This window comes from Haliaeetus leucocephalus, unplaced genomic scaffold, assembly GCF_000737465.1.
Source record: "Haliaeetus leucocephalus isolate CR32 unplaced genomic scaffold, Haliaeetus_leucocephalus-4.0 Scaffold428, whole genome shotgun sequence".
Lineage (NCBI taxonomy): Eukaryota > Metazoa > Chordata > Aves > Accipitriformes > Accipitridae > Haliaeetus > Haliaeetus leucocephalus.
The window spans coordinates 997,690-1,014,336 of NW_010972864.1; the positions used below are offsets into that span (position 1 = coordinate 997,690).

The 16,647-nt window shown below is 37.8% G+C and overlaps 1 protein-coding gene across 6 annotated transcripts in view; it reads left to right on the forward strand.

Moving 5' to 3' along the window:
- Positions 1-16,647, forward strand: part of MIB1 (mindbomb E3 ubiquitin protein ligase 1) — a 79,763-nt gene that overhangs the window by 49,286 nt on the left and 13,830 nt on the right. For 4 of the 6 annotated variants that reach the window (XM_010574317.1, XM_010574318.1, XM_010574321.1 and 1 more), the window contains 5 exons: positions 7,103-7,268; positions 7,652-7,738; positions 10,482-10,643; positions 14,450-14,631; positions 15,943-16,135. In XM_010574317.1, the coding sequence (XP_010572619.1) occupies positions 7,103-7,268; positions 7,652-7,738; positions 10,482-10,643; positions 14,450-14,631; positions 15,943-16,135 (790 nt within the window). The remainder of the gene's footprint in view (positions 1-7,102; positions 7,269-7,651; positions 7,739-10,481; positions 10,644-14,449; positions 14,632-15,942; positions 16,136-16,647) is intronic. The other 2 variants (XM_010574320.1, XM_010574319.1) reach the window with 2 other exon arrangements.

Below are 16,647 nucleotides of genomic sequence, written 5' to 3' on the forward strand. Positions count from 1 at the left end.
TAAAAAAAAAAAAGAGGAAAAAAAAGAAAAAGGCAGCCCTGCTAGTAGCAAGGCAAGGACTTCGCACAGATACAGAACAATTAATACCTTGCACTGCCGTCGCAGGTTGTGTAACCTGGCTTCTTGATCGCTGAAAAATGCTATGAGTGACAACACGCTGTTTAACCTGAGGTCTAAGCAGCCTTGCATATGTCCAGTTTTAAGCTTTCACCTGCAAAGTGTGCTGTTGTTATTTATAAATAAAAAATTGGTGTTGATTTGTGGCCCCACGTCGCCATATTCAAATCAAGTTAGAAATTATTTGAAAAACAGATACCTTTGCTTTAATCAGTAAATTCATATAATCCCTTATTGTTATGTTTAATAATTCCATAGTATTTTGTTCATAATGCTTAGCTATAAAATTACTTTTAAAAAAATAAATGCATGTGTAAATTAGGTGCTACCATTCTTTGAAAAAACTCAAATGTTTTAGGAGAAAAGAATAAAAAGATAAATTAAGTGAACAGCTCAGTCCAGTAATCTGACTTTCATGTGCACAAAACTGGCCTATAACAAGACCAATAGTTACACATTCAAAATATGAAAAAGGGATTTTCTTATTCATAGGGAGGATATGCAATGTTTTCTTCAGAAAAGAATACAGTAAGTGAAATTTAGCCATTTAAATACAACACTCAGGAGTGAAAAAGCTGAAAATCTCTCAATCTAAAATTAAACAAACTTATTAAACAAAAATGTCATCTCAATGAATATTTATGTAATTAGTAGCTACTAACATGTTAAAGTTCGGTACTGTAAGGTAGAATGTGAACTGCAAAGTCCTGAATGGACCGCTATCTTGGATTTATACTTTCCTTGCTTCCCCTTTTTGTGTTGACTTTGTTCTGTGCTTGGTAGCTGCTTACCCCATAACTTCTGTTGCAGTGTAGCTTTCTGGTAAAAGTCACATTTATCATTTCTCTTTCTTCAATTTCATAATCATACACTGGAGACAAAATTGTTGTGCAAGATCTAGGCTAATACAGAATACATTTTTGTGAAATCCATGTAAATTTATATACCTCATTGTTTCTTTAGTTTCATATGTATTGAAATCAGTTTTTCAAATACCAAGAGATACTTGAAAATCTGAGAGACAAAAAGAAGGAAACAGACTGTCTACTTAAACTTCTGCCAGCTGAGCCATCAGTCAGATATGAAATGTTAAATGCTAATTCTGAGATACAGTGTGCTCAGTAATACCAGTCTAAGGTACTAGTCTATTCTTTGTTACTTGTTACTGAGGGATACTTCCTTCTTCGTTCTTCCAGTGTAACTCCCTGTACTGCACAGCGAGTGTGGCATGAAGCAGATCGGGAACTGATTTGGCTTGAAGTTGTGTGCTGACGTCCACTTAAGATCGTATCGTTGCCAAAAATAGCACTGTCCTGCTCCTGTGTTACTTCTTGCACTACGTTGGTACAAATATTTCTTTGGCTTCACAGTGAGCAGGCTCAGAGTACTATTCTGTATGAGAAATAATCCAACAAAAAGGGGTAACTTTTTAGATGCTGTGTTTGGACCACTTTGGGGGGGTGGGTAGTCGAGCAGAGGTGGTAGTCAGAGGACAAGAATGGGATTAGTAAAAAGTAGTCTTGCTTCTATTGCGTTGTAAAATGCATATCCAACTACGTAGCCTTGAAAGAAAACTTTGCAATGGAAACTGTCTTTAGATCTGATCTGTTCCTTCAACTGTTTGAGGATGTAACAGGAAACGGGTGAACAGGTTTAGCTGAGCTGGGGTGGGAGTAAGTGGACAAGAAGGGGGTGTTGGGGGGGAATACTTCAAGCCAGGATTGCTGTAAAATATTTTCTGTTATAAAACCATGTCACACTGAGACAGTGGAAAGCTGACCTGCGGGAGGAGAATGGCAGGAGAGTGGAGAAACTTGCAGTAGAAAGTGCACTGAATCATTACAACCCCCAGAGATATGTTTCCTGATAAGTTTATGCTGGTCTAAGACTTGCTTCTGGAAAGGGCAGTCTGCCCTCCCTGCAACTTTAGCTTCATCATTTCCTTACTCCTGTCACTTCCAGTGATTGTGAAGTTGCAGGGTAAGTTGGATTATCTCATTGATCTGTCTGAAAGCAAACTTGCCAAATCAAGAGTCTGGCAGGTTGCTTCACTCCCTAGAGACGGTGATGTGTGTGTAGAGCCAACATAATGCAGGAATTAAAGTGCAGGGAAAAGTGGAATTGTGTCTTTCAGTAGCTATTTAAAGTTAAATGTGCTTATGCTTATTTGGGAAGTAGCCTCTCTATTTTTTGTTCTTTAAAAAACCCAAACAAACCCCAAAAGGCCAAACAAATAAAACCACCCCACCACCATCTTGCAAACCCTCAATCTTCTCCTTTTAAATCATTCTGCAGTCAAATTGCAGTTGGTAGCAGATAATCTTCCCTAGGTTTTCTTGATATATCTTTTTAAACAGGGTGGAAGGATGCCTTTGCAGTTAAGAATGCTAGATTGGGAGTCTTTTCTATACAACAAAGTGGTAGTTTCATTTTGCTACAAGTACTTTTATCTTGTAGATTTTTCAGATAAATCCATTATTGTATGCAGCATTCTCAGGTAATGCTGATGAGCATCTGGAAAAATACTGAGGAAAATACTGCATAAGGAAAGAGATTTTATCTGTAGGTTGATAATGAATAATATACCATATGTTAAAACTTTTGGTCATAACAATGATTTTTTTTATTTGGTATATCTAACGTTGTAACTGGTGTTGAAACAACTGCTCTATGTGGCTAAAAATGAATTAGTGTATTGTTCAGATCTGTGATGCATTTTATGTTGCAAATATAAAATTCATGCTGTTGAATTTGCATTCTGCTATTATTTATAATTTAAATACATCATATATATGTTAAGCCATGGCTCCAGACTCTCTAAAGACCTGAATTTAAAAAAACAAACAACAACAACAAAAACCACAACAAAAAATCTCATGTGGCAAGGTCAAATTAAAGGTGCATTCAACAGCATTTGGAGTTATTATTCTACATCTCAAATGTAATGCAGTATAAATGGGTGTTCCTTCTAACAAATCACTTCTAACTATTAGAGCTAGGACTGTCTTTTATGGGGACAAAAGAAGTGAATTATGGTGGGCTTTATAAGTCACTGTACCCGCAACAGCTGAGCCTGGGAAAGCAACAGATACCTTGAACTCAGCCCCCTAATACTCACATGTGCTTTCTCATTACCTTTTATACTAAGCAGGTGTTAGCTCATATGAAAGAAGAACTAGTTTCCTCACCCCCTTCAAAGCTTCACAGACAACTTCCTCAAAAATTTTCACTGAAGCTTTTCTTTTGTCATCCCATCTAGAAAATTTCGGAACTTGCAAAAGATCATCCAACTGAAAAAGGCCCAAAATCTTTATCAGCTACCTGCTAATCTGAAAATACAGCAGACCAACAAATGCCAATTTTTTTTTTTTTCATTAGTAATGCTTTAGTAATGATCTTTAAATAGCACAGTGATGATAATTTCAGTGTTTTCATAAGGCTTTTAAGCATCTTAACTATAATCTTTGAAGCTACTCAATTACCCATGTAATCTGTACAGTTGAATACACTGAAGATGATAGTCTGAAGAGCTTTCTTCAACTGATTTCATGCTCATGGTTACCATTAGATTTGCTGATTTCTTAATCTTTTCAATACAATTACAGAGAAAGTAGTCTGTGGTCTGTTTTAATGTATACAAGATGAAAAAAGCAAGTTTTCAGGACCACATCTGTGTTGTGGTCCTGAAAATGAAGTGGTACAACTCAGCGGCTTCTTTAATACTTTGTGTGGAAAAGTGAATCAAGAATTACTGTGTAATTGGCATGCAATATTAATCCACTAATATGACTTTTTATGATACAATGCATGCTTGTTCCAGTGAGTACTGTTCTGAATGGTAGCCACTTAGCTGTCAAAATTTTGGCAGCAGCTCTAGAAAGTCCTGCAGAATAGAATAGCTGTAGGAAGGAAGGCTGCAGTGTGAAGGAACAGGATCTTGTGCATTGAAAGAAACTACCTCCCAGCTAATGAGAAGGAAAATGTAGCCACTGAGCATCATAAAAGAATTTGCCATTTGTAGCATATTAATATATTGCAGAATTTTAAGGTGTCACGTCCATAAAACCATCCTTCCATCCTGCTGTCCAATAATTTAGCACAGTCTGGGAGAGAGAGAGAGAGAGAGAGATGCAGTCTCTGCTTGCATAAGCAGAACCAACTGAGGAATAGTTACTGGCCCTCTGATGCTTTGCTGTGAAAAATAAGATAAAAATCTATTACATATCGAAGCTGTTTGGGGTTTTTTTGTTGGTCCTTCTGTTTTTTAAGTGGGACCAATGCATTTCAAAAGAATCCAAAAATGTAGCAGGTATCTCATTTGTATGAAAGCAAGATACCCCCAGATATTTTACAGTTGAACTTCAGATTAAAATTTTCCTGGTATTTGACATCAAACTAAACAGGGAAAGGTTTGAAAGAGGATCTGGTAAGGCTAGCGCTCTTGCAAATATTAGGATGAGTGAATTTTTTCATAGCATACAAAATATTAAGTCAATTTCTTTCAAAGATGAGAGGTATTAAAAAAATGCTCCTGAGGCATGCTCTGTATCAGCTCAGCTTTCTGAAGAGCTGATGGTGGCGTGCCCAGGTACAGTCCAGTTATGACACGAACCACAATGCTCCAGACTTGCTCCCTTTCTAAGGCAGCTAGAAACAGTTCTGACATTGTGAACCAGAGACATATTTATATCCTTGGTTTGAAAATACATTGTTTCACTACAAAAATAAATTCTGTTTATCAATGCAACTAATATTTGTTTATTTCATCACATTTCATAAAGCTTTGGTAACTTGTGTTTTACTAAATTATGTTGTTAAATTTTGGAAACTCCTGCGTAAGTGAATCTCTCAAAGAATTAATGTTGGTGTTTTGGTTGGGTGTTTTTCCCCAAATATTCTAATCTTTTTTCGTAGCATGACAGAGCTGTAGAAGGCGTTATGAATAGAAGCTGAGCAATGGTTCACAATGAGCAATGTACAATCTGTTAAGTGTTGTTGTCTTATTTTGCTGTGTTTATAAATGATTTGGACTGTGAGGAAGTGAGAAGCTTAGTCCTGCCAGGAAAACAAAACATCCCAAGAGGCTGAGAATGGTTTCTTATTTATTTGCTTACCTCAAGAAAGCTGTGATTATGATGGAGTCTAAAAAGACCGAGGTAACCAACAGACTGCAGAATGCATTCAGTTCCTGGCCAAGTGCTTATGTCCACTCTCTGGAGGACAAACCTCCAGAGCAGCCTGGCTGCGGATGCTCCACGTAGCAGTTGGTCGTGGGTGTCCTGTGGGCCTCTGTGATCCTGCTGCTTGAAGATGCAGTTCCTGTGTTGTGGCTCCTTCACCTTCAGACACTCTGAATCTGGGGAAAAAAGTGACTATTACACTGCAACTGCCAGGATGGTATATTAAGTGTGAAACTTGAGAATTTATGTTGTGTACTCAGTGCAGTAGCAGGAGAACATGGAGATGCTTAAGAAGTCAGAGTCTGTTAGGAGAGCATCCAAGAGGTGTTTAGGAAGGAGTGCACTGTCTTACTGGTACAGTTATCTACCTCATGGACTCTTACTTCAGCTTTTCAGGAGGGCTCGTTGGAGTGAGCTGTTCCCAGAACCACAGCTTTTTGGTTTGCTTGTTTTATGGGAAACTTATTGGCTTACTCTAAAAGAGAGCTTAGGAGTGAATAACACTTACACAGTGTGGATGTTCAAGGTAACAGATTATTGGAATGAATTAGGAGCTTGACAACACAATCATCTTATTGCTATCTGTTGAGAATATTTTTAAGTAAAAGCCGAGAGGCTCATTTTATGAGGATATTTCTGAGGCTTATTGAGATCCCACATTTTCAGTATCAGCTGGCTAATGAAGAACTGTTTAATTCAGTCATAGTATTTGCCTTGCAAGGCGTTCTGTGACTGAGTGGTTCCACTTGCGTTAGCTAATATTACTTGGATATTAAAGTTTTGAATTTTGTGAAGAAGCTCTGTTTCTCCTGTAAATATCATGTTGCTTCAACAGAAGGGAAAGATCAGATGATAGAAGAGGTTTCCTGGCACAAGATTGTAGGAGTTTCTGGTTTTCTGTTTGTCTCTGAGGAACTGTTGTAAGGGAGCTGCATGTGCTCTTTATAAAGATACAACAATAAAGGAATTAAGTTTGGTTACTTACCTATTCCAAAAGCTAAGTGAAGACATATGAACTTAAGAAAAGTGTATTTCTGAGAGAATACAAGATTGAGCAATTTGTTTATCTAGCATTGTGTTATTAGTATCCTTAACACTGCAGTCTTTGGACTTCATGGATTTTAGTCTGCTTTAATACTCTAGTAATCGGGTTGCTTTTCCCCACCCTTGAATTTGAGGTGTAAGATAATAAATCCCTTTCCTTTGGTAGGCATCTTGGTAAGCACATACAGAAGTATGGTGGAGTATTAGACACTGGTATGGTATGTGATACTCAGCCATTATCTGTTATGAAAATATTCCACTAATACTCACTTTACAGTTTCAGCATTTATTTTGTCTGTGGCTAAGAGGTCTTACTCCAGTTTTATCTCAGAAACTGAAAGTCTTAACTGTTACAGCCCATGGCACCAGTTTACAAAGTGGTGATTTTAAAGAAATCTAATGTGGTGGAACTTGGTCATTAAATAGTTAAGGATGCTATAAGGATTTTGAGGGAGAACATGTCTGTCTGTGTTTCAGAATTTGCATGAATACTTTCTTTTAAGGTAATTTTTACTGCTAGATAACATTCTTTGAAAAAATCTGATTCCCACACTCTGTTTTGGGTGTTGTATAGTTTGTTTGTATGCTTTAACTAGAAGGAACCAAACATGAAATTATTATGCTTTGGAACTGTTGGTATAGCTTTTCACCCACTTTCTCTTTTTGAAAAATACTAATGTTATTTTTAGCTACTACTACTTTGTAGTTCTGAGAAGGAATATTGTTTTACTGTGTCCTCTTGTCATTCAACAAACACATAGGTGCATTTATGCATCTCTGCGTGTTTATTTCAGTGCAATGCGTGTATTGTTGTCCAAGTTACCACGACCATGGATTGTTGATGAGAAAAAAGATGATGGTTACACTGCCTTGCATCTGGCAGCTCTCAATAATCATGTGGAAGTGGCTGAACTTTTGGTGCATCAGGTAGGACACTCTTCTTGGGAGGATTTAAATGTCACACTTCAGTTAACCATCTGATGTGAAAATAGTTTGCTTCTTTATGCCTGCAATCGCAATGCAGGAGCAGTGGAGCAGGGAAGGACACGTGGTGAGTTCCAAAGGTCAAACTTGCCTTTGAGATCATTACAATGGCTTAATGGTGCAGAGGGACTGAAAAATTTGATACCTAGTTTGATTCAACAGATCAACATCTGTACAGTGAATAATTAAAGTATTTAATCACTTCTGCTCTCAAATTTCCAAACTAGGAATCATATTCAGGGTTGTATTCAGTGCCCTAATGGTCTGCCTTGCCTGCAGATGAGTTGCTGGGATGATAACACTCTAATGCTTTGAATGTCTTTCAGGGCAATGCTAACCTGGATATCCAGAATGTTAACCAGCAAACTGCGCTGCACCTTGCCGTTGAACGACAGCATACACAAATTGTTAGGGTAAGTATCTTATTTGCAATAAACCATATGGTCAATGGTACTTGACTCAAGCTAATTGTAGCTGTTAAGACATGAGTACTTCATAAACATTTAAAAAATGATTTAACAACATGTAGCCACTGAATGTTTGTATGATTAATTTTAAACAATTCAGAAACATGCCAACTTGCACAGAAGGTCAGTCAGCAATATGAAGGATGCTTCCGGAATGCTAAATTTTTGTACATATGCATTATGGTTTCCACTATGTGGTTGCCAGTTCCAGCATCCCTCCTTGTTGAGTAAGGGAGAATGTGTTCCTCTGTTACTTGAGTGAGTCTTGTCCTGTAACAGGGCCTTCAAATAGCATTTTCGATGCCTCTTGCTGTATGAGTAATTATTCTTGCTCATAGCTTTTGCAACTTGTAGCCAAGTAAAATATCTTTTTAGGAGTTTAACTACTTTACAGTCTTCTGAGTGTGTAACTTCCCCTGTTCTTAGCTTTCAATTTAATTTAACAAAACTTTCTTGCTGGCACAGGAAACGGGAGTCTGGCACGGCTTGCCCATTCTGGCCTGTGTGCACTGTCCATATGGGACCTATGTGACTTGGTGTTTGGATTGCTAGCGTGGGTTGTTGAGGCTCAGAGAGCACTCACTGCTGTAGAGGACGTTCCCTATTAGTGAATACACCAACGTGGACTTTGCCTTCTGCGTAAATTTGTTTAATTTGTCTTTGTAGGGTGAGAGTCATCTTATATTAAAAACTGTCTTTTATTCAGGCCTACAGAGAATCGTCCCTCCTATGCAGACCTGTATCTGCGGTTCTGTTTAGCGTTATTTTGCTGTAAGGTTTCTCCATCTCCAAGGGCTGATGGATGTGATCCCATTACAGTGAAACATGTGATACGGCCCTATATCTGGAACTGCTTGCTACCAAAAGAATGGTTTCCTAGAGTCAGTGTCACTTGCATCCTGCAAGCTATTTGGCAGCTATATTTGGTGAGCTCTTGTGCCCTTCTGGAACTGACACAGTACCTGGAAATACAATACTAAGGTAGCAGATGAGCAGGAAGGTAGGCATGTAGAAGAACTAGTATGTATATTGGGCTGATGTGCTTATATCTGAGAATGTTTAAGTGAATGACCCTGTAGAGTATCCATACTTCAGAGTTGGATTAACTTTGAGAAGTCCTAAAATAACTCATGCAGCCATGAAAAGAACATGTTGGCTCCAAATTTCAAAAATAATTCCTATTGGGTACCTTCCAGGGCTGGGTTGTACCCTCAGGCATCTGTGGAGTAGTGGTCAAAGGTAGCAGGTTCTTTTAAAAGCCCTGCTGCCATGACAAAGAGTGGTGGTTTGTGGTGTTTTGGTTTTTTTTTTTTAATTTTTCTTTTTTTTAAACTTCTGCAAAGGTTTTGAATTTCCACGGTAGTCAAGGATTCCAGGTTGCTCTGAAAATAGTTCTCTTACAGATTTTCTTCCAGGAGAAACTCTTAAGCAGTAAATAGCTAGTGGCAGACACAAGATGTGAATATGAGAAAGAAAAATTGGGCCAGAATAAGTCCATTTAGAAAGTGTAAGAAGTTGGGGGGAGACTGTTGCAACTATTAGCTGGTTTTCTTTGTTTCATTTGTGGAAGAAAAGATTGGGGAGAATGGTAAGCTGCAGCCAATTACAAGCAGTTATTTCCTTGAAAATTAAGTTCTGAATTCCTTTTAATCTATTTTCCTTTTAGCCTTTTCTAGAGTCTGAGATTCTTTGGTTCCGAGAGGCTGAGATCCTTGCAAGCATTGCAAGTTCTGAAGAGGAAGATCCCCCTTCAAGCATTCCTGTTTCTAGGCTATGCCTTTTGTCTCTGCTGCTAATACAAATTTTGCAGCGTAGCAAAAGCTCAAAACTAAAGTTAAAACCTCAGCTGCTATCTACAGGTTTCTGAATAGCAACAGTGACAGGGTTTAATTTTTAGGGGCAATTGTTATTTGTCAGCATGTGTTGATTTTTCTTTAACAGCATATCTAAGGAAGTTCTGGTATATTGAATTGTGGGAGGGCTGTACACAAAGGCAACATGAATAAGAGGGCCTCTGCAGCCTTATGCTTGCTTTCATGTCATGTGACCTGGAACACGTGTCTAAAATTAGCCTTAAAGACAAGTCTTACAGTTCAGTACTTTCCAAAGTGTTCTGAGATAGTATTTAATAGTGTCATTGGTTTTTATGTCTTCTGCTGAATAAGGGTAAACCTATGAACATGCTTAAGTACTTTGCTAATGGGAGGATACTGTAAATTAAGTTGTAAAGTGTAACATGGTGTGTAAGTGCTGATTTTTGATGTCATTGAAACCTAATAGTAAAGAATACATATGTATCTGAAGTATTGCACACTTGTTCTGTTTCTGATACATTGCTGTAATATGTTACATTGTTTGTTTGTAGGCTGTCTTGTTAGAATTAAAAGGTTTTGGACAATAGAAAGAATCCTCTAAAATAACATCTCTTGTAGCACTCCCTCAGAGCACAGGCAAGTAAGTGTTAGGCTTCTGCTGAAATAAACTTGATATTTAAAAGAGATAAATGCTTCAGTTGAGGGCTGAGCTCCAAGTATTGGAAAATAAATAAATTCAACTGTGAATTGTAGCAAGATAAAAGAATAACCCTTTTGGACCTCCTAGAGCATCCTAAACCATAGTTTCCTGAAATTAGTTTTAGAAGGAATAAATAGCTTTTTTTGAGTTGTTAAATTCAGTTCTCTCTTTTCAGCTCTTAGTCCGTGCAGGTGCTAAGCTGGATATTCAGGATAAAGATGGGGATACTCCCCTGCATGAAGCTCTGAGACACCACACCCTGTCACAGCTCCGCCAACTCCAAGACATGCAAGATGTGGGCAAGGTAGATACTGCTTGGGAGCCATCAAAGAACACAGTAAATAAAATGCATTTATTTATTCCTTTTTTTTCCTGCACGTTTGTCTCTTTATTTGTCTAGTTTGTCTAGTTCTGTACTGTTCAAATGGTTTTTGGCAGCATAAGTTTACGTAGACATTCTGCATTAAACTGCAGTGTAGGCAGAAATCATATTGTTGTATGTGGCTTTTCACATGTAGTCATTATCTTTGTTAAAGAAAAATAGGGTTATTTAGTTCAAAATATTTCTACAGATCTATCTTCCATAGTGAACATATATGGCTGCCAAAAAATGAAAAGTAGCTTTTTAGGAAAGAGAAATAAACAGTATTACAGTACAGAATAAGACTAAAATTGTTTTATGTGATGCAACATCTTGCATGTCTTTGTAGCTTTAATTGTTTAGCTGCTTCTATAACCTTCTGAAAGTTACCCTGTTAGTATTAGGCATTCTTAATCTTTGTATGTTTATTGTTTATCTTTCTGACAGAGTTCATTTCAGAAATTGTGCTGTAGTAAGGAAATAGTCAAAGAAACTCCAGGTAATAAAGGTCAAAATGTTTTATTGAAAAAAAGGAACTCTCACACACAAAAAGCTGTGTTAACCCCATATGCAAAGCTGAAGTTTATAGTTTTGCTGGTAGGCAAAGGAGAAATAAAATTCTGGAGTGATTGGGATTGAGAAAAACAAACAATATTTTTTTCTTTAAATATTGAAGATGTACAATGCCACAGTGGATCAGATTTCCTGAATCATTAGTTACTAGTGTCATAGTATTTTTTCTAATTTTAACTGTGTGTGGTAAGATTTTTGCATTTCATTCAAAAAAAACCCCCACCAATTTTATTAAAAAGCCTTTGTTCAAAACAGTAATTCCACTGTACAGCAAATGTTTTTCAGACTGCTTACTTAATCCCACTGAAATACACTAGAATAAACTTTGAAAAGAGATTTAAAATATGACTGATGTATGTAAGAAAATGCTTGTGTCCCTTTAAGTGAGAGGAGGAAAGCAATTACAGTTCAGTTGCTTCCATGATCTGAAATGGACTCTCTGAGAAGTGGCCAGAATACTTTGTATGCATGTATTTAATTGTGAAACGAATGAACGGGAGATAAATACTTTTCCTCTGATTGAGCATTTCATAAATAGGTTTCTCTGTTGCCCATCTTATTAGTGACATCCACAATGAAACTAGAGTTGTTGTGTTTTGAGTTTTTTTAACACAAGTAGTGTTTTTTTTCCTACCACCTTCCTAAATTTTAGTTTGGGGGGATTTTGTTTTGAAGAATTAAGTTTTTCTTCTAGTTTCATTTGAGATGTATCCTTGGTTTAAAAAAAAAAAAATTACACTTTTGGTTTACTTCTATTAAAATAATAATAATTTTTAAAAAGGTGGGGGGGAGGACACCACAACAAACAAACAAACAAACAAAAAAATCCCTGCATGATTGTACCTCTGATCACCTAAAAATGTTTTAATGTTTAAAAAAAATTGTGATCAACCAGTACCTTCTATATTAGCTTACTGTTGGTCATTTTTTTTCACTTTGTTTAGCTGCAGAGAAAGTTTTTGCCTAACTAACAAATTTGGGAGGTTTAAGTGGTGTGGAGAAGATATGTGCCCTCAGAGAAGAGGTGAAAACTTGCTTATTTTAATTTTATGTGGCAGCAGCATGAGATGTGGCTGAAATGTAAAAGATGGAGTAAAGCCTGACGAGAATATACCTGAAAACTCTTTAAGATGATGAGCAGATCAAACTACCTTGACAATGTTTTGTGGAAAATAGATTTTCTTGAATAATTCTGATGACTGTTCCAGGCAGAGGAGCCAGTCTTGGCGTAGTGTATATCCACACCAAGTGAAGCAAATGATCTGTGTTTGATTTTCCTCATGGAGACAAATAGCTGTTTCATTCAGGAGCAACGTAGGGCCCATAAGGTGTAAGTGTGGATGGCAAGAGAACTCTTGTCCCAGCAAACCAGAAAGGACTACAGCAAATGTCTATTCTGCCAACCTTGGAGCAAATCAGCTTTCACTAGGCATTGTCCTGCCTTGGCTGGATTACTGTCATGGTCCAAGGTACCTGGACTGAAGCTAAATAAAATCTCTGTTTCACTTCAGCCAATGCTGTAATTGAGGTGCAGAAAAACAGTCTGAATTTATAAACAAAAATGTTCTGTGATCTGGACATCGCAGAAAAATTTCTCTCCATAACTTACTAGTTTTCCTGGTATGAAGTCTTTCAAGCTATACTGTTCTTACCTGATCACAGGGAAGAACGCAGGAACATGAGTATCTGTGAATTCATGAAGTGACCTTCAAGAGTCTTGTAGCACCTCAGTAATACTTACTGATGTGAGAACTCCTAACTAGAAAAAAAAAACTTATAGACTGAGGCTTAAAAAAAATGATTCCCTAGGAAACTGGGTGGCTGTATGATAAGGATAATCTTGCAGTTATCAAGGCAGGGTAAAGACTTCTAATACATACTTCATGTGCTGCAAGACATGGACCCAAACCAAGCCTTTTTCTTCACAAGTCATCTCTGAGGGATGGGGGAAATAACTAGAGGGATTTTGAAAACTGTTTTCTTCATAGTTCAGACTTCAAGATACGCAGCCCTTAGGGCTTCAGTGACAGGTATCTGGTATTTTAAATTCATTCCTATAAGCTGTTGTGTCTAAAATAGCACATCTAGTTCTTTAAATACTAAATGGTTGTTAATCCAGCCAAAATTTCTTAATTTTTAGGGGTGATACTTGACACCCAGCTTTTAGAAGACCAGCTACAGGGATAGATTGTACAAACTGCAAGTGGCATAGAAAGATGTACATCAGTCAAGTTGGACACTTAATTAATGGGAAAAAGGTGCATACAAAATCCTGCCTCTATCCTACTGTCAAAACCTTTATAATTCTGGAATTCAGCACTTAAAACTCCTTGAATTGGAGCTGTCCCAGCTGTGCCAAAGTGGTTCCTTTGAATATAGTCTAGTATAGTTGGCTGAGGGATTCTTAGTGGTGCCAGCAGTTTCATGTTATATGTAGACTGCATTATACTTCCACATTTTATCTGATCAAGCTTTAATACAAAAAAAGATGTTGGGAGCAGGCCCAGAATGCTCCAGAGTAAGTGAATCCTCTCCTTGCTGGGCTACAGTTGAGAGCCTTCTCTCTTCATTTTTCTAGTTGGCCCTGTGAATCATGCATAATAGTTATGCTAATACAGAAATAGAGTAATAGTTGTAAAAGGGCAAAGGAGCATTATATGATTAGGATGGGAGGACAGGTATGTGAGTTTAAATCCCTCCAGGCTGAGAAGGCAACTGAAATCAAGTCTTTCTTGGGCAGGTACTTTACTCACTAGACTAAAAGTAAGTGTGTATTCATTTCTCTGCCTGACTATGTTTTCAGTCCCAGCGTGGTGGTGGTAGCATTTTGTCTGAACTCAGCAATTTCAGTGTACTTCGAGTGTATTCTGAATATACCCACTGGGACTTTGCCCTTTACAGTGCTTATATAGAAGGACAGCCACTTCACAAGTGAGTATAGGTGTGCAGGAGATCGAATGCTTCAATAGCTGAACTATTCCTTGCTGAATTTTAGTTCCTTAAAGGAAAGTTGAGTATAGCTGACTCAAAATTAAGCAACCATGTGATTGTTTTGATTTTTAGTTCTAGAGACGCTTCCTTCAGCTTACAGATTTATACATATGTGTGTGTATGTGCATGTGCACATGTCAAGTAGTTTTCCTTTAGCCAGACTATTCCTAACTGTTTAGAGAGTCTCTCAAGTTGCTTATGTATTTGTTTTCTTTCAGTTAATAATGGGACTTGGCACTCAGGGAGCAGAGAAGAAGAGTGCAGCATCTATTGCCTGCTTCCTGGCAGCCAACGGAGCTGACCTCAGCATTCGTAATAAGAAGGGTCAGTCTCCTCTCGATCTCTGCCCTGATCCTAGTCTCTGCAAAGCATTGGCTAAATGTCACAAAGAAAAAGTCAGGTTTGTATATTCATAAAATATGCAGTTTCCAAATCTCTGCTTTCTATAGATTAACTAATGTATTTAAAACATTGTACCTTTATTAGCAATAGTGTTAAAACATACAAGCTTTTTCTTGACTTTCAATTAATTCTTTATTTTCTATGGTACATTGAATGCTATTTACAAATACATTAGTTGAAACTTACACAAGTCTTGCAGGACTTTCGTATCTGTTAATATGGGAGGGAGGAGAATGGGAAGGTGACAATGTGCAAGTGGAGGTTGGTAGAACATCAAACCATCCCAGAAAGGGGAGTGGGGTGGAAATCACTGAAGGAATAACTAAGCATTGCAACAGATTGCTCAGGGAGGTTGTGAAATCTCTGTCTGTGCAAGTTTTGAAGACTGGAATGGGCAAAGCCCAATATAACCTGGTGTGAATTCGGTGTTGATGCTGCTTTAAGCAGGTGACCTCCTGAGTGCCTGTCAACCTGAATGATTATATGATTCTGTAAAAAGAGGATGACAGGTTGGTCTGATGTTTCAGAAGCACTTCTCTAGGAATTGTGATTTCAGTGAAATGTCATGTTATCAAGTGCATGGAGTATGAGAAGTTTCAGCTTGCTACTTGTCCTAGTTGTGTTCCCACTGCTGGCTTACATGATTCTCATCCTTAATACCTGTATGGAAATCAAAAATGTACTTTCAAACTGTCACGAAGAGAGACTGTTTTCGTTGATTCTGCCCTGGTGTGTAAGATGCTTATTCAGAGTCTTTCTGTCTGCGTCTGTCCATCCGTCTCGGCCTCATCCCTGTGGCTGCTGCTCTTTCTCACCACCTTTTATGGGCTGGTGAGGGCCGTAGGGACGAGCTGCTTAGGTTCAACGCGTGCTCCCTCCGCTGGTGGAGCAGCGGCATAGGACGAAGATCCGAGGGGACCTAGCTGCCGGGAGCCTAGGGCTGCTTTTACAAACCTGTCACTTGCTAAGTATTGACAGTATCTTCAAGATTAAGGTTTTGGGCTGTGCTGTTCTGAATCTACAGGGTATGTCTCTATTAATAAATTAAACTCTTAGGGCGGGAGGGAAGGGTTTTTTTTTATGTTCACGAGATACTATTCTAACTTGTGTGGCCTGTTTCTGTGCAGTGTCTTACCTGAGCATGTGACCTTGTACTCTGGTGTCAACTGTACATTTGGGAAAATGCAGTTTGGATTGCGTTATGATGCCTAAAGGCATAGGAATATATAAACAGCCAATTGATGTGCATTTTACATTAAGTATTTAAAAAATTCTTAAAAGTAAGTTTGACTGCAAGGTTTCTTCGTAGTGGTCAGGTTGGTTCCCGAAGTCCATCTATGATCAACAATGATTCTGAAACCTTAGAAGAATGTATGGTGTGTTCAGACATGAAGAGGGATACTCTGTTTGGCCCCTGTGGACACATTGCCACATGTTCTCTGTGCTCACCACGGGTGAAAAAATGCCTCATCTGTAAAGAACAAGTTCAGTCTAGGACAAAGGTAAAAACTTCCAAAGTTTATTGGTTCTCTTTCTGTTTTTAATGGAAAAGTAAAAAAAAGAAGTCAAGGAAAAGTGTGGTGTATTTTAAGTGGTATTTTGCCTTACAGGTGTCTCACTGGATGGAATTAATTTTGCATCATAATGATATCTTGTTCCAATGTTGTATGTTACTGTTTTCTGCTTGCCTGTGCTCATGTCCTACTTGCCCCTCATTCTTTCCCCACCTTGCAATGTCTTTATTGTTCAGGTCCTCAGAGTTCCTAGTACAGTCACCTGAGGATGCTTTATTTAAATAGATTTTTTTTTTCTTCCCCCTGCATGGTATTTATTTTTTTCCACATTAAGATAAATTGCTGCTTTTCCTGAAGTATAATTTCCTTCAGTAATATTCAGTTCTTCCAAGTTCCTTTATTCCTTAGGGCTGCTTGGAAAGATAATTTGCCTGTAAACTGAGTTAGTTAATATGAGCTTGTTTTTGAAGTTTATAATTACTTTCAGCTTTCATGTTTTC